The 18,195-nt window shown below is 40.9% G+C and overlaps 1 protein-coding gene across 1 annotated transcript in view; it reads left to right on the forward strand.

Moving 5' to 3' along the window:
• The window catches only part of TRPC7 (transient receptor potential cation channel subfamily C member 7), a 105,513-nt gene that overhangs the window by 19,979 nt on the left and 67,339 nt on the right, over positions 1 to 18,195 (forward strand). The window contains exon 2 of the mRNA XM_065690722.1: positions 16,736 to 17,513. Within this exon, the coding sequence (XP_065546794.1) occupies positions 16,736 to 17,513 (778 nt within the window). The remainder of the gene's footprint in view (positions 1 to 16,735; positions 17,514 to 18,195) is intronic.

Raw genomic sequence — 18,195 nt, forward strand, 5'->3', positions numbered from 1 at the left:
AACCATGAATGATGAGAAAGAAATAGAGATGGTAATATCAATACTTCAGGGCATGACACTGCTGGGTGCAGCCCTGGTTTGCAACAGGTACGGGAAAGATACTCTGATTAAGGTTGCGACTTCTTAATCCGAATATCCTACTCATTATGAGCTGATAACTCCTATCTCTGAGCTCACTTCATTTAGCGGGGACTGCACTGAGGGTGATAAAAGAGACCTTATATAATTTAAGTATCATGTACAGCACAAAAGGAAGGAGAAAAGCTCTATTCCTTTCTTGCATTTGTCTTATCCAAGACTGAGGAAACAAAGGCAGTAGCCAGACTAGAAATAGGTGCTTGAGAAAGGCAAGTAATTGACTGTTAGCCTTCAAAAAGAGATCTGATGAGAATTTATTATCTGTAGTATTTCATTTACAGCATGTAATAGAATTTAATGTTGGAAGCCAGATATCTTGTATCTAACACTGATAACTATTTAAATTAGTCTCCAGATTAATGTTTATGTAATACCTTCATACTGTGGGTGTTTTTCAGACAGATAGGAGGTTATCTTGCTGGACAAATAAACTTGTCCTTGGGAAAAAAAATAGACTTTGCTGAATAAGGGAATACACCCAGAAAGATATTTATCGCTATAAATTGTCTCTCAGGGTGTTTTTTTATCACTGAAAGTAAGGAATTTGTTAGGTTTATCTGAAGCTCACGCTCTAGCTGTCATGGTATGGATATTCTTTAATAAAGTATGTCAGAAAGCCTAGCATTTGTCTGTCTTCTGCAGACAATTATTGACCATAGACAAAAGAAGATGCACAGATGCTTACCCTTTAGAGGGTAATCACTATATGAAATAAATCCTCAGCCTTTGAGTCATCCCAAATACATTTCAATATATCTGAACCTTTCCTCACACTATTACGTTTTACTTAAGTATTTCAGATGTTTTGAAACCATTTTTTCAACCAAAAAGTGAGATCCTCAGCCCCCCCCCCATCACCACTTTATACACTCATGATGAAGGTTTCCAGAAGGAAACACTCTCTGTTCTCTCCATAATAACATGGATTAATCTGAATTTTCTCAAATTTTGGAGAATATTTGCTCAGTTTGTCCTGGGATTTGTATAGAATATTAATTCTTGCTAAAAGCACTGACGTGTGGGCAAGCTGGTAATGCTGGGGACAAAGTGAACTGATCTCTTTTTAGTGAGGATACTCAGATCCCTCTCAGAAATATCCTGTTTGTATTTCCCAGGAGCAGGAAATTCCCAAGCTCTGATGGGATTCAAGCACAGGCAGGTTCCACTTTGGCATATAAGTTTACTACCATTATGTTCCTTTTTTGCAAGTATCAAACTGGGGAACACTATAAAATACTGCTGACAGCAGGGCTTTTTGAGATTCTAGTACAGCAGTCACATTTCCTAGCACAACAATGATGATGTCAAAAGGAGCGAAGACACATATGAGAAGTTGGGGTTTTTTTTCTTTTGAGCTGCAAAAGCTGAGAAGGATGCTATGAGAATCTGCTATAACTTCTGGAGGAAGCTGATGACGGTAATGGAGGCAAAGTGATGCTTTTCTTGTCTCCTGTTCTCACAGCATTCACATGTGAACTTGATAATGCCAGTGTGGAAGGACATCGGCAGAGTCTCACCAGAAGGGCTGTGTTGTTTTATATTTTCTTCCTAAATCTTTTCTTTACTGAAAATGGAGAGTAAGATGAGAGATCCACAGGTCCAAGCTGCATGCTGAATGTAGAATCATAGAACAGTTAGGGTTGGAAAGGACCTCAAGATCATTTAGTTCCAAACCCCTTGCCATGGGCAGGGATGCCTCACACTAAACCATGTCACCTAAGGCTCTGTCCAACCTGGCCTTGAGCACTGCCAGGGATGGAGCATTAACTGCTTCTTTGGGTAACCTGTTCCAGTGACTCAATGTTGTATGAAATATCCCTTCTTTCATAGATTTTATTTTAAGGAAAGAAAATTAAAGATGAAAGTGTTTGGGATGGAAGATCAAAGAGAGAAGGAAAAGTCAAATAAATACAATGCCTGGAGCCTGTTGACTTCCTTCAACATACCGTGGACAAGGAATATACCAGTGGTCTTGTGAACTGAGCTGGCATCTTTGCTCATTTTCCCTTTTGTTCTATCAGTGAGTAGATACATTATGTCAAACACTTTGGAAAAAGCATGGGATTTCTCCAGGCTAAATTTGGTGCACTTAATAAATCTTTCTGTCATCTGCTTTCAGTGGCGAGTCTGCCTACCCAAGATCTGCATCTTTTTACCTCCTTCTGTTCACTCTAGAGGCTGCTGAGGGGGACTGTAGACTCCTGTATGAAATTGTTAGTTATTTTGGGAATTGTTTCCTTCAGCTAGAGAGATTGATGTGTGAATGAGCTGATCCTTCATCATTGTCACTTTCCTGAAGTCAGAAAAGGCTTTGCTCTCAAATGGCCTTGCTCTCAAATACTGCTGATCACACCGTGCTGTTTACAAGATTAACTGCTTTTAACTGGTTAGCGACAGTCCTGGGAAAGTTTCTAACAACTTTCTTGTTTCTGAAATACCTTAAATGTCTATTTCTGATTTATTTTATGGGAGGTTTTTTGAGATTAAAAGTTTAAATACTGGTGGAAAGTTCACCTTCAGCTAGCTTGCTTTAGCTGATAACTCAGAGAGCACTGGCATCACATCACCATCCATAAGAGGATGTGCTTTAGACAAGCTTGGTCCAGTGATAACACTGTTTACAATAATTCTCCAGAGAGGAAGAAAGGGCAAAGCCAAGTCAGATTCAGAGCTATATTTCCAGATGTCTTTCATGCCCAGGACACGTAGGAGGATACTTTAGGACAGACAGGCTGCTAACTACAGAAGTTCACAGCACTGGTGCTAAAGTGTACCAGCTTACCTGTCACCAGCGCAGTCTGAGCCCTCTGTGTTTGCAAGTACTGAAGTGAAAACTGAATGGAAACCCTGTTTTCAAGAGCAAAGCTTTTTCATTTTGTACGCTGGGATACTACCTAGTGTTCTTCAGCATTACGGTAAGACTGAATGATGCATATCATCATCTGTCCCACACTGCGTATGGCTTCCAGAGCACAAACCTTTGGGTGGAAAATCTTCTTTTACACAAACACAGTTAATCTTGCTTCCATTTCTTGTCTTCTTGAAACACTTGAGGAGATTTAAAGGTTATCCAAAAGTGTTACCTGATGTCCCCTGTGAAAGAGGGAAATCGGGAAGTGCAGCTGCAACTGGGCTCTTAGGATCTTATCTCCACAGAAAAGGCTCATCAGGACCACACTGACCATAGGAGGACTTGTGTCCTCTTGCTTTTTGGCCTCGCTGATGAATCCCTGTGGGAGTTCAGAGCTACTAAGAGGGACTGGACTGTATTCATCCCCTAAGAGGCATCAAAACCACTCTTTCGAAAGGTCTGGGGCTAGTGCATATTTCTTGGGGACAAAAAAGAGTCAAAGGATGTCTTTGTGCTCGTAATACGAATCAGAACTGAAAACAGCGTTGACGTCACATTTTCCAGCGAGTGGCCATTTCTTTAACACTTCTTTTAGAAACATATTATAGCATTGATATTTTGCGTTTTTCCACTATTAAATGGTGTCATATTTACAGACTACACTTTAGAGGCAGATAGTGAAAGTAGGTATAGAGTATCTTACTATCATAGGAGCAAAAATATCACTTTTGACCTATTATTAATGGCATGAAAAAATCAGTTTGTAATTCTCTATTCTCATTTTGCAGGAAAACAATCTCAGAAAAGAGAATTTTCTGTTGTGATTCTTACATAGAATATCTAGTTTTATTTTATGGCATTTTCCCCCTCTCAAATATTCAAAATATAGATATGTTTTTTACACCAAACAACAAAAAAAAAAACCTTTTTTTTTTTTTCAGGGCTTTGCTTTGAGCTGTTCATCAAGTGCATTGATTCTCATGAAAATCAAGTAGTAATAAGTCTTTGTTGATTTTCCTGTATGCACAATGTTTTAGAGAAGAATCTTATCAATAATCTTGTCCATGGGAATACTTGTAAGGAAATTAAACTATGAGAAAATCACGCGATTACTCTGAGTTCTCTCTATGGTAATCACACAATTGGATGTAATTTTGTGCCTTGTGAATTTCTCTTCCCATAGATGGTTACTTCATTTCACAGAGTAATGGAGGATTTGGCTTTAACAGATGTAAAAGTTCTTAGAAATTAAAATAAAATCCTTTTTCTTTGAAATTTTGCCAATTTGCAATAGTGTGAACAGAGGAACGACAAAATGAACTGAACACTATTAAAAAAAAACTAACAAGATCAGAGAGATAAACTAATGAAACACAATTAACTGTATCTGGACACAAAATAAAACCTCATTTTTTATATTGGAGACAGATATTACCTTATAGCTCCTCAGTTTCTTTATCTTCCTTCCTCAGGAAAAACTTCACTTGACTAAATCCTGCCAGATTTGTCCTGTTATATGATACTTCTGGAGGGAGTAATATATGAGATATAATAATTCAGGACACATCAGTAGAAATGTTAAGCTTGAACAATGTTGTGAGAGTAAGATATCTGCTCTAACTTTAAATGCAATTAGAGTGGGGTCCAGAGAGAGGAAGTATCATGGGGAAAAATGGCCATGGGGTTTGTAAGCAAATGTATTTGGGAAGCATGCAGGAAGTGTTGCATAAAATCTGATTAGAAAAGACAGCACAGGGAAGGCATTCAGAAGGGAAATGAGAAGAGTTCAAGGCTAAATTAGTATATGCCCAAGTGTAAGAGTGGCCATCTGGCAACTCCTCCCTAACCTGCACCCTCAGGGGAAAGGAAGCAATGATGTACATGCAGAAAAGATAAAGAAAAATATCAAACACTTAAAGAAATAGAATAAAGAAAATTGGGAAGGCTCTAGATGGCTTTGGTAAAGTTTGGGAAGAAGCAATAAAACTGGAGGGGAAGAGAAAGGGTAAGTGTAGCTAAGGTATTGGTAAGCATGTAGCCTTGCACAGCCTTCTGTTCAGAACTCTTCACCAAAGGTGCAAGGCCATCTCTCCAGCTGCTGTTGTATGAAAAGAAAATGAAGGAAAAGGTATTGTGATGTTGGAGATCTGCAGAGGTTCAGCATCTACTGTTGGGCAGGAAACAGCAGCAAAACCTCAAACACATGCACATGCACTTCTACAAGCAGCAAAGAATAGTCACCTGGTAATGGTTAACAGAGAATAAAGGACACTCACCGCTGTTAAAATGAACATCAAAGAATGTAAGTACAGTGCTCTCTGAAGCCATATCTACCAAGATATGTATAGGAATACCACTGTGATGTGACCTTGATGTGAACTAGTTACAGCTTTTTAGAAGGAAATGAGTCCATAATATAAGGTAGGGCACAGGTTATGTTTATTAAATGAAAAAAAAAAACCAGAATTTCTACCTTTCTAGTTAAAATTTCCCTAGTTTTTTAACTTATAATTTTTTTTCCATATTTATAACTTTATAATGGGAATGAAGGTCTATAAGAAATTAAACACATTTATTTGTATTCCAGAGTTTCTTCTGATTCGAATGTTAACTGTCCCATTTATTAATAGAAGATGTCTTTTTTGACATGTAAGGATCATTTACTCTTAATGGGAAAAAATTGCACCAGATCTGATTATCATATAAATTGTTCTTGAAATAAAATGGGTTAAAAGAAATAGGCACTTGTCAGACCAGTCCTATTGCTGATGGTATCTTAAATCAACCCATCACTTCTGTACCCCTGCTGCTTCTCTTACCTGAGGAACATCACTTATTTATGATCAAATCTATTTTTGTTTGGGGCAGACTGCTGCCAGTCTTAGTAAAGTTATCCTGAAGTAGTTAGGTCAGTAAAAGAATCAGTTAAAAGAGCAAAAAATGTCACTGAAGTGAATAAAACCATCTTAAAGTAAATGGTTCTCAGTGAGACAGAGAGTGAGCAATCAAAAATGTATTCTGCTCCATATGTTTTCTAATAGGAGGACACTTTAGTAATTATTTTACCTTTTTTTTTTCCTATGGAAGGATATTAGATGAGATTGTACAGTAAATGGAGTTGCTATTCATAGGTACTCCTGTAAGCTGCCAGTCATCACAACCAATAGCTCTGGAGAATGGGAAATTCGTGAGATGGTCAAAGTAACATAAAGATGCAATGCAATATTTTGCCTTTGGTCTCTGGGTCTAAGTTGGTTCAGGTGGGGACCATTCCGGAAAGAATGAGAAATACACGCTGTATGTATTTTAATTATCTTCCTGAATTTTTAAAGATTGTGCAAGACAGGCCTATGTGCTAACATCTCTCTTCGATTTTTTTGGTGGCATATGGGTAACTCTCTGAAACATCAGACCTGAGCTAACAAAAGTGGAAGTTTACATTAATTTTAAGGCCTTCTCATCCAATTCTCTTTCTGCTGTATCTCTGTGGATACAATAATATTTGAGGATAAAGAAATGGAATTTGAAGTCTCCATGTTTCATTCATTCAGTGTCATGACATGACTCTACAATTCCATGACTTCTAAAACTGCTTAATTGGTTCCACATTTTTGTTCCTGCAGAGAAACTTGTGTTTGCTTGGTTTTGGTCAGATGCAACATTCGCTATGTGTTTTGTCTAGTTTTAAAGATACAGGTGAGATGAAGTAAATAACTAGATTCTTTCATACCAAAGTTGTTCTTGCCCCAGTTAAATAAGAACATTTTTGGCAGAAGGTGCAATAATGCAGATAGCTGACATTGTGCAGGAAAAAAAAAAAAACAAACACTAAGTTTTCTGTAATCTTTTAGTCAATAAGACTTCAGTCAGAAGGGGGTTGTATAATGTTAGATTCCTCAGCAGAGTCTTTTCATGTGAAACTCTTGCAATAGCAAAATGCAAAGCTAATCAAGATGAAAGGCAACATGTAGAAGTTCAGAACCTTGTGATAAACACCTTTTAACTGAGCCAGGTGTAAGACTTCTTGATTCTGTAGCTGTTTCCACTAATTCTGAGGTGTGCCTTACCAGAAACCTACAACAGTAGGTTGAGTATTTTTAATGTGCTTTGATAATAACTGACTGTGGACTTCCTCAGTCCCTTTTCCCCCTCCCTTTTGCTCTTCACATGTGTTAATCTGACATGCTCAATTGCAGTTATGAGTGCTGTCAGTATTTTATTAGCTGCAGATTTATGGAGAGGGTAGGCTGTTGATTATTAAGATTATTAAGCAGGTTCTGATAGCTCTGAGTGCTAGACATTGCTGGGGCTTCAGTATTTTTCTTTAGAATGAAAGATGTGTATGGAAATATAAGTGATGGATATTTTCCAGTGGAGTTAGAACTAAGATCAGGTGTTGTCACTGCAGCTATACAGACACATGGGAGTAGTAACACAGTGCATGGATTCCATACCTCAATATTTTTCAGGATACATGGGGGTGAAAGACTACCTGTCTTTACTCAAATCAATCCCATGTTCAACCCCAAAAGGAATATTTTTCAGATAACCTGGCAATACTATGAATAAAATAAATGAAAAAAAAATAAAAATACTGGTTTTGTCAGATCTCCACTTCCCAACTATCCTATTAAAAAGTATTTCCAAGCCTTAGAAAGGAAATGTAAATAAATACTTCTAATGCAAGAGCTCACACCTGTGAGTACAGTTCAGGCTGGTGAAGACAATTTATCTGCCTGGAGATGTGTGTGTGTGTGGGGGGGGGGGGGGGGGGAAAGCCCTACACCAGCTGTCTTTAGGTATTCTGAAATGTATGATCTGGGATGCTCTTGTAGTGCTGCTACAGAAACTCCACCAAGCTCTTAGTGGTCTCTGTTAAAATGGTCAGTGCCTGTGCCCATCATTTCCCTCAGGTCTTTCCCTCAATTAACATCTTCAGCTGAGTTGATTACAGATTGGAGACTGTAAATTGATGAAAAATCGCCTTTTGATCCGTACCCTCGCTTCACCCACTGCTGTGATGGAGTGGGAGAGGGAGAACTTGGGGGCAAATCAACATCCTGCCATCCTCTCGCGTGTGCTGCTCATAGAGCCCTGCACTGCCTCCCACCGCCACCTCTCCAAGCGCAAGGTTTCCTCCAGGCTTAAATTCCCGGAGACACGCCAGGTGAGGCGAACTGGCTGTGTTTGTAATTGCAGTGGGGCGAGGTGGGGATCCCCGCGTTCAGGTAAAGAGGAGCGGATGGGATGCGGGTGCACGGATAGGGAAGGACAGGGAAGGTCATGGGCTTGGGGAGTCCTGTGTGGCTGGAGCTATGTGGGAGGCGGTGGGAGCATCTCAGGGGCTCCGGGGAGAGGTCCTGGGAAGAATACCTGCTCTTACAGCACGGGATAGAGTACAGGAGGGTGCACCGGCGCTCCCGGGTGCAGTTTGAAGTTGTTCCGGCTGCTTTCCTCTGCCGAGCAAGGGAGTGGGACTGATTGCACGGGATGATTATTTCGCGTGTTGGTTTCATTGCCCCTCCCTCCACTCCCACCACATACACGTACAGAACCCTCTTCGGCCACTCCCGAAGGGACAAGGGCTCCTAGGGAAGGCAGATCTCAACCTGGGCACGGCAGAGGGGGAGAAGCGGCAATAACCACTCCCAGCGGAGGGGGCGGCACAGCCGGATGAGGCAGGCGTGAGACGTGTGAAGGGGAGAGCCCCCGACGGAGCCCCCCTCCCCAGTGGGCAGCCTGCGGGCAGCCCTGCCCTCCCCAGAAAGGCTCTCTGTCGCCGCGCCTGCTTTGGGGCAGCCCTTGGGAGAGCGGAGGGGCAGTCGCCCACCTCCGGCCGAGAAGGGGGAGCGCCGAAAAGAACCCCTTCAATTCTACGCCTACAGGAGGACAGCGGAGTAGGAAGAGGGGAAGGGAAGATGGGAGGACAACGCAACTCACATGCGAACCCCGCGTCAGGCTCTTAATCCAGGAAGCGAATCTCAAGCGCTCCAGCGGAGCTCTGCCCCAGCGGCGCCGAGGGGATAAGGATGAAACACCGCCTCGGCCGCGCTGAGCGGCGGTTCAGCACCGGGGACAGCGCCAGCGCCGTAGGGGTCCGCGCCCGAGAAGCGTCCGCGCCCTTGGAGTGAAGCGGACCCGGCTCCGATGCGCACATGTAAGACCGCCGGGCAGCCGCGGGGCTCTGCCTCTTTCAGAGCCGGCTCTTCTATCAGGTCCTCCGAGAAGCGCCCTGGCTCTAATGCTACTCCCTAGTTATGCACTGAGAAGTTTCGCTGGGGTTAGAGGTGTCTCGGTGTGACTCGGTCTCCTACAAGCTTCAGTATGGGCTGGTGGGAGTGAAGTGGGTGGCTGCGTGTGAAATCGGTTTGGCTTTCTACCCTTGGAATTTGTGCAAGCATGCTCGGTCTCAGTGTACCTTGAAGGGCTCGTTTGTTAGCAGCCACATGGTTTGGAGTCACGTTGTTATCTTCTCTTGTCTGGGTGAATGCTTAAAGGTTTAGGGTTTTTTTTTTTCTTCCTGAAAACAGTGTGGCCAAGGTGAAATGAGATAAAATGAGAGGTATGAATACAGGACACTGTATCATGCCTGTTGCAGCTTGCTGGGTCTAACAGTGGTCAGGAGTCCTTCTCATCACGTTTTTTCTTGTCTTGAAATAACTATGAAGTGAGCAACGAAAAGGGTGCAGGGAGAAATGAAATCCAGCCCAAACCGAGATTACCAGTTCTTTTCAGAGCTTTTTATTCTCTTTTCAATAGAACTGTTTGTTGAAAATCAGCGTTACAGTGCCCCCTGCTTGCACAATTAGAAATATTTTTCATTGCTTTCATCTGTAGTAAAATTTTATGAATGAACAGGTATTCCTCTGTTGTGTTCTCAGTCTAATCTGAGCCTGAGTTCTGAAATGCTTCACCAGTGAAGGTGAATTATCCCTAGTTCCCAAAACCACATTAAAACCAAAAGACGTAGGACTCATTCTTGTTGTGGCAATTCATTTGGTGGCCAGACATGTTAGTGAATGGATGATGGGAGAGAATATAAAAATAATCTTTGGTATATGTGTCTCACATGTGTTTTATTGTACTGTTGTAATAATCAGTCTTCTCCACAATGGCATGGCAAGGGGAAGCAAGGAAGGAAGGAAGGAATTAAAAAACCCCATTACTTATAACACAAGAAGAAATTGAATACAGCAACCAAGGTGATTATTTTTCAGTCTCTCCTGCTGTAAAAGTCTTGTATCGGTGCATGACATTGCTTTGGAATGGGAAATAAAATGCTGATGCTCAGTTTATAGGAAGGGGGAGGACGAGACCACTGGGGAGCTGTGGATGTGTTTGTCTGAAAAAAGAGCTGGTAGAAAGCCAAATTCTATTTCCTTTTTTCAAACCACGAGGCAGAGCTGCCTGCTTTCTAACAGAGATCAGGGAGGACAAGAAAATTTAGATGCTGGTAAAGATTTGGTGGTCTGTCCTCAGTGTTTCCAGGTTATCGGCCTCAGAACTTATGCTTTGTGGCAAGAAGATGATGGGAGTGGTAGCGTGTGTCGTTCATCTGCATCTCTTAATCACATGAGAGGCCAGGCTTGTCTTCCTGAATGTACCTTGTGCTGCCATTTCTTAAAGGGCTTTGGAAAGTTGCACTTTTGCTGCCTGTACCTGTACTTCCACAAAGAGGGAAGCCTCTTCTCAAAGTTTGACCTTGAAATATCATTTTCCTTTACCTATGTGAGCAGTGGGAATGGTGGGGAGGGGATATTATTTCCTGAAACTGCTTTGTAGGACTACTCTGCAAGTGAATGAGCATCTGCCTGAACAGAGCTAAAAGAAATCTATTAACTGTCCTTAGATATGTATACAACTTTTCATGTAGGAGAATGACCATGGTGCTAACAGTACTGAATCAGTGAATTTAGACATCCAAATATTAAATAAAATGGCACTTGATTATTTAAATGCATAAAAAAATTAAAGCTGCTGTTAATCAGCAAAAGATACTGCATCTGTAGAGATACACAATAAGCAGTATGTGAAAGAGAGTACCGAAAACTTTTGGTTTTAAGGGTAGCATCTTGACTTCAGGTAACATTTAGGTTATTTAAGATATCAGAGAAAAAAAGAGTCTCAGAGGCCTCTGGTAATATATCTCTATTCAGCATTTGGAACACCTATTGAATGTAGGGTAGCAAGGGTGAATGAAGGAAAATGGTCCATTTGATGTATAAGAGCTGTGTCAATTCCAAAGAGGCCTCAGGGAGTCTGCAGCCTTTCTGTGCCCTGATTCTTTTTAGAAATATTGATGTAAGTAGCAAGAAAAATAATAAGTGAAGTGTCAATCTGGCAGCTTCGGAGGTGCTGCAGGAACCAAGGGTAATGCTTTCAAAACGGTGTTCAGAAACTTAGGTCTCCTTTTCAACAAGACAGAGTCAGTGTCTCATCAAAGCCTACTCTGATGGTTGCTTCACCCAACAATGGTTACGTATCCGGAGTTTCTTCTGTAGTTTCAGGACAAAGGGGCCATTGAAAGGGCACAGGGAAACTCTTGCCAACCTCTCTCCACTGACTGAAAGCAGACCCAGAGTGTAGTCAGAGACCATAAGTTCCCAAAGCTGCCTTTGTAAATGCCGTGCTCAGTTTTTTTACTTTAAGGCAAGTAAAGGTTGCTGCAGTACCTAATACCCATTGATTTCAACACTAATTCAGACTTCAGATGTTAAAACACTCAAGCAGATACTATTCAGCCTGTCCTATATGCTTTTAAAGTTCTGGTTCAAAGCCATGTATAAAAACTCCTAAAACTCTTAAAACCTTTGAACATTTTCTTCAAGCCTTAGCTCTAGGTCTTAGCCCTACTCTTGCATAGGTTCTTCTGTAAGACTAGAGAGGCAGCAGAAGGTCCTGCGTGGCATAATCTGGAGCCCTGTGGAAAGGAGGATCAAGGAGAATGAGCATTTGCTGGGGTGAGTTCCATAAGAAGCAGCCCAGCCTTTTCCTACACATCTGGCAGTCAGAACAGTTGAGTGTGGTTGCAAGACAGGAGAGTTTTAGCTTCCACATTAAGAACAAATCTCATGTAATGCCATGTTCCCTTTTCAGATGGTGAGTGTCTTGGCGCCTAGTACTGTCAGCACAGGTTGCAAGGACCTACTCTTAACCACTTTAGTTAGAAACTGAGATGCTCCCAGAGGAAGATTTGTTAAGAGCTAAACTGCCTTTCAGAAGCTGCTATTCTTCTCCACTCCTCACAGCAAAATACTCCAGTCATCTTATGGCTCCCTCAGCTGTGTAAAGCGGGATGCACGTTGCTGAAAGCAGTACTTAGGCCCTGACATTCTTGGCTTTCTTTTCCCAGACCGTTTTGTCTGCAACAACACTGCATACTTTGGCATTCTTTCCTAGAAAAGCACAATATTTAATTGCAGTGTGTGATGAGTTTGATCAGTAGCTGTCTCAAGGAAATATGTAAATTCAGAGTCATTTCAATGCAGAGCACTTTTAAACAAAAATGGTACGATATATACGATCAAGTTACAATTACCTCATTTTAAGAGGGCACACAACACATGCTCAGTAAATATGATTAATTCTAAACCTGCCTGCACATAACTGAAGAGCAGAATAGAAAAAGGTGCTGAGTACAGTCATGGCATTACAGTAGGGTTCAGTCTCCAATATCTTCAGCTGCTGCGTATATTACTCTTTGCACTACCACTTCTCTATCATGATTCAGTGCTCAGGTCAAACATAATTACAACTCTCTTTCAACACAGGAGTTGATAGCTGATCATTTCTCATGAAATTACTCAAAGTTAAAAGTATAATTTTTTATTCATCTCTTGTTCTCTATAAAGATAATGAAGTGTGATAGCTGAGATATTGATCTTCTCTGCCCATGAGCAAGATTCGGGGTCATAATTCATCTGAGTTATGGTGCTTATGTCCTTACCTGCAGGCAGTGGAGAAACAACTCTGTGCTGTAGGGACATCCCTGTGGAACATTTATTGCAAGATAAATGTTGTATAATAATATCCTTTTTGAGGGCAGGTGTGCTTTACTGTTTCCTCTTTTTTCCGATGCCGTTTCTGTTGTTAGAAGCTGTGTGTGAAAGCAGTGTTCTCTCTGAACTGAAGAAAGTGAAACAAAGGTCTTTATTTTTTGGCATGTTATTACATATACAACAAGCAGGTGTGAATTAGCTCTAGGCCAAAATACGGGCTCCTTTCTCAAGCAAAAACCTTACATCTGGAATAATGGTTATATTTTATGTAGGTTTATGTTTACTTTGGATGTGACTATAAGTGTCCTGGTTTCAGCAGTAGCAGTCATTTTTCTCCTTCTTAGTAGCTGGTGCAGCACTGTGTTTTGACGTTCAGCCTGGGAACAGAGCTGATAACACAAATGTTTTAGTCTGACCAAGGACTTTGTGAGCCTCATGCTCTGCCAGGGAGGAGGGAAAGCCGGGAGGAAGCAGAGACAGGACACCTGACCCAAACTGACCAAAGAGGTATTCCATACCACAGCACGTCATGCCCAGGATGTAACTGAGAGTTACCCGGAAGGGCAGGGACTGCAGGGTTGGAGGAGGTATCGGTCGGTGCTTGGTTGGGTGGGGTGCGGCGAGTTATCGGTCGGCTGGTGTTGAGGTGTTGTATTCTTTCCTCTTGTTATTTCCTTTATCATTATTGGTGGTAGCAGTAGTGATTTGTGTTATACCTTAGTTACTAAACTGTTCTTATCTCAACACATGGGAGTTGCATTCTTTTCGATTCTCCTCTCCATCCCTCTGGGAGTAGAGGGAGGGAAAGAAGGGAGGAAGTGAGTGGACGAGCTGTGTGGCTGAGTTTAAACCACGACAATAAGGTTATTTGTTCCCACCTACTTGGGTTCTCTTTTAGAGGTAAAAGAGAGAAAAGTTTTTCTAAAATAACAAAGTATCAAGAATTATACTTGAACATCAGGCAAAATATCTGATAGGTTCCTCACTGCTGGAAATAATCCATCTTTCGGAGGTGCTTCCAGTAATGACCATGAAATATAGCAACAAATATAAGGTTGCCAAATATCTTACTATTCATGGCTTCTGAACATCAGCAAAGCCCAGTGGAATTCCTCCAGCTTGACACAGGTATTGTAATTAACTGCCTAAGATATTTCGATGTGTGCAATCCTGCCATACTCACGGGTCATCGTGAGCAACTACAGAAGGGGGATTGGTTTCCAGTTGTAACAACAGTTATTTAAGCCATCACCAGCTCATTCTTTGGAGTTGCTGAACATTTTAAGAGGCTTAATTTAGCATCAAGGAAACCCCAAGACTGCAAATGTGTGAAGTGCTTTTTGGTGCTATTAGTCCCCCTTTAACAAAGTCACAGTTTAGAAGTGTTTATTTGTATGTAGAGTCCTCACTTGGACTTGAGGAGGTTTAAAACTTAAATGATAGATAAGCACCTTTTCATATGGTTAAATACTTCATTTTAAGAACACCTTAGTCCTCTTGGTTTCACTAGGACTGTTTCTGACATGAAAACTAATCGCTGGGGACACGAAAGGGGACGAGTAGGTGCATATATATGAATACATGTTTGCAAAATCTGGACTCTACTGAAATCAATGAAACTTGTACTATTGACTTCTAAGGGGCCCCAATTTTATCCCTGGAATTTTGCTGCTTTCCTGTTGTCTCCTGGTCAGCGTTAGATACATTAATGCTATGATTTTTTAGCTGTTATTGTTTTATCTTATAGAACACTTCATGCAGTCTTGGGAATTAATTGATTTCACCATTTTGCCTTCATTATTCTTGTGTCCCACATCTCTGAATTTCTTCAATTTCCAAGCAGACCAGAAGGGATTAGTTTCAAGATCCATAGAACACTTTATCTCTCAGTGGAGCATGGGATAATATGTTTAGTTTCTTCCAGCTTTTACTAAGTTTTTATACGGACACACCAAAGCTTTGGGGGACAGGTTCATAATAATGAACCTTTCTTTCAACCTTGTATGGTCACAGAATTTCTCTCTTAGGATTTTATTTATATTTTAATGTAGCTGCTAAAAAAATGCTGGAACATTTGTTTGAAACTCTTCAATATTTGCTTTCTGCCCTAATCTGTAAAAAAAAAAAAAAAAAAAAGTGATGAATTAAAATAATAGAGGCATGAATATGTCTTAGTTCCGTAAGAACAGCTACCTTGAGATTTTGTGTGTCCTGGTGCTTTTTAGGTAGTCTGGGTTTCTGATACTGTTTGTTTTCTTGGGGTTTTGCTTGATTCCATTACTGTTTTCTTACATACTATTGAAGGCAATGTATCTACTCCACTGACACCTTTCACTCTTGTCATTCACAACAGCACTTTCAAACTCCAGCAGTATTATTTCAGAGCAACATGAACTTTTCATTGACTGAAGGTCAAAACTGGCTTGGAGAACAGATGGAGCACAGAAAGGTGAACCTTTGCCACCCCACTGAGCATTAACACCTGCTTGTTACATCTGCCCATTGCAGTTTAGAGACTCCCGAAAATGTTACCCAAGTGATTTAGGACTTGCTGTTGAACTGAGTGCAAATGGGTTTTGTGAAAGAAGAGTTGATTTTACCTCTTTACTCAGACTGCCCATTCTGTGGGTTTAGGGTGGTGATTAACTCCATGTGCTTAGGCTCTAAAAGAAGGACTAGGATTTTGTTGAGGTTACTGCAATAAGATTTTAAAAAGAGCAACATCAGGATGCACTGAATGCAAAGTGTGAATGTTTTAAAAACACAGATAGATTTAGGATTTTGGTTAATCTCATAAACTCCTCCTCAAGCCTGGCTGTATATAGCATAGTTTTCTCTGGGGATTCCAGAGAAGGCAGAATAAGATTAGTTTGTCACCAACTCCAAGGGAAGGCATTTCAGCCACTTCATCAGTGGGAAAACTGCCCTCTGTTTGAGACCATAAACCTGTGTTCCTGTCTTTCTGCAGTTGCTCTCTGAAAAATGCTTACCGAGGAATGATGTGACACTAAATCAGGAGTTATTCCTGTGCTTTTCAAGACTGGCCCCTGGATTTGGATACTTGTATTTAGAGTAACTGCCAACTGTATTTCAGTGAGAAAATTAGTCATTCATTAAACTGCTCTAGATCAGGAAACAGAAAACTGGTATTATGCAGCATGAAAAAAGCAGTGAATGAATAGGTGGTTTGCTTGCACCAGCTGAATCTCAGCAGAATATGTGATATATTTATCCTTGTTGCTGTGTATTTAAAATTAGAAGCACACTTTTTAAGTTTATGGAACATCATTTACTGGCCTGATCCAAGGTCTGTTGACATGGGGAGTCCTGCTAATTTTCTTTAGGGCTCATGCCCTCAAGGTTGGAATTCAGGAAGAGTAAATGGGAGAAATGTCATGTTGTGGATATTATTCCTAATCACTGTATAATAAAGCTCTAAACAATAAAAATGGAACACAATGTGTTCATACTTTTGGGGAGGGCTGTTTCTGAAGTTAAGAATGTACTGTGTTGAAATCCAGAAAGGTGTACAAGTCAGAATTTGTCTGTTGTTCAGAAAATTCATCTTTATTCCTATATATATGGATACATAGGATACATGTCTCCTCTATGATTTTAAACTAATCACCGACATCATAAAAAGCCAGCAAGAGCTGATCATAATGAGCCATTCCTAACCTTATTTCAGGTTATGTGAGATTATGACTCTCCAGGAATATAACCAGCCTTCCTTTCTGGTTTTCTGCAGGTTGAGAAGCAGCAACTATAAAAACATGCATCGCAGGCACACAACCCTTCGGGAGAAGGGCCGGAGGCAGGCCATCCGGGGCCCAGCCTACATGTTCAATGAGAAAGGCACCAGCCTGACTGCAGAGGAGGAACGCTTTCTCGATTCAGCAGAATATGGCAACATTCCTGTTGTGCGAAAAATGCTGGAGGAATCCAAAACCTTGAACTTCAATTGCGTTGATTATATGGGACAAAACGCCCTTCAGTTAGCTGTAGGCAATGAGCATCTGGAAGTGACAGAGCTCCTCCTCAAAAAGGAGAATCTTGCCCGGGTTGGAGATGCGCTTTTGCTGGCCATCAGCAAAGGATACGTGCGCATTGTAGAAGCAATATTGAACCATCCAGCCTTTGCCCAAGGACAGCGCCTCACACTCAGCCCTCTTGAGCAGGAACTGAGAGATGATGATTTTTATGCTTACGATGAAGATGGAACTCGGTTCTCCCATGACATTACCCCTATCATACTTGCTGCCCACTGCCAGGAGTATGAAATAGTTCACATCTTGCTTCTAAAAGGCGCGCGGATTGAAAGGCCACATGACTATTTTTGCAAGTGCAATGAATGTATTGAGAAGCAGAGGAAAGATTCCTTTAGTCACTCGCGGTCAAGAATGAATGCCTACAAAGGATTAGCCAGTGCTGCTTATTTGTCTCTTTCCAGTGAAGACCCTGTCCTTACTGCTTTAGAGCTAAGCAATGAATTGGCCAGACTAGCCAACATTGAAACTGAATTTAAGGTAATTTCCCACTGTGCCTTTTTCCTTGGGCTGAATGTGTTCAGGGTACTGATGTTCTACATGCTTGATCATGTCTTGGTTTGCCATTTGAGGGGATGGGGGAGGAACCAGAAGCTATAGAAATTGCCAGATGTGTTAACTACACACATTCAGATCACTCTGCCTTCTCCAGCTGATAAATGTTTGGAACTGAATATTGCATTTGATAGCAGAGACATCATTTCTCAGAGTTTTTATGTTGCAGGCTGTGATTGATTAGAATTTCTAGTTTGTGGCAGGAATAAAAATCAGATTATTACAAAAATGGAGACTCATTTTTTGTAAGAAAGGTAAGTCTTTTTAATGACCAATCTATTTTAGAGGAAGAGCTCTAGAGGTTGGTTTAATGGCTTAAGAATCCAGTACATGTAGTTCTGTTGCAGTGATAAAGGATATAAATTTCTAGTTCTGTTACAAAGATAAAAGGTATAAATTAAGCAAATTTGGTTCTCTGTAAAATAATATAAATTGCACTGCATCTTAATGGTTTAGTACTGCATCTATATATGAGGAATTTCACAAAAATGGAGGGGAGAAATGATTAAGAGATTGTTATGAAGTTTATTATCTTTCCAAACAGTGAAATTTGAAGAACTGTCTTACAAGTTATTTAAGATTTGCATTACCGTAATGAGTTTGTAAA

Source organism: Lathamus discolor, chromosome 10, assembly GCF_037157495.1.
Source record: "Lathamus discolor isolate bLatDis1 chromosome 10, bLatDis1.hap1, whole genome shotgun sequence".
NCBI lineage: Eukaryota > Metazoa > Chordata > Aves > Psittaciformes > Psittacidae > Lathamus > Lathamus discolor.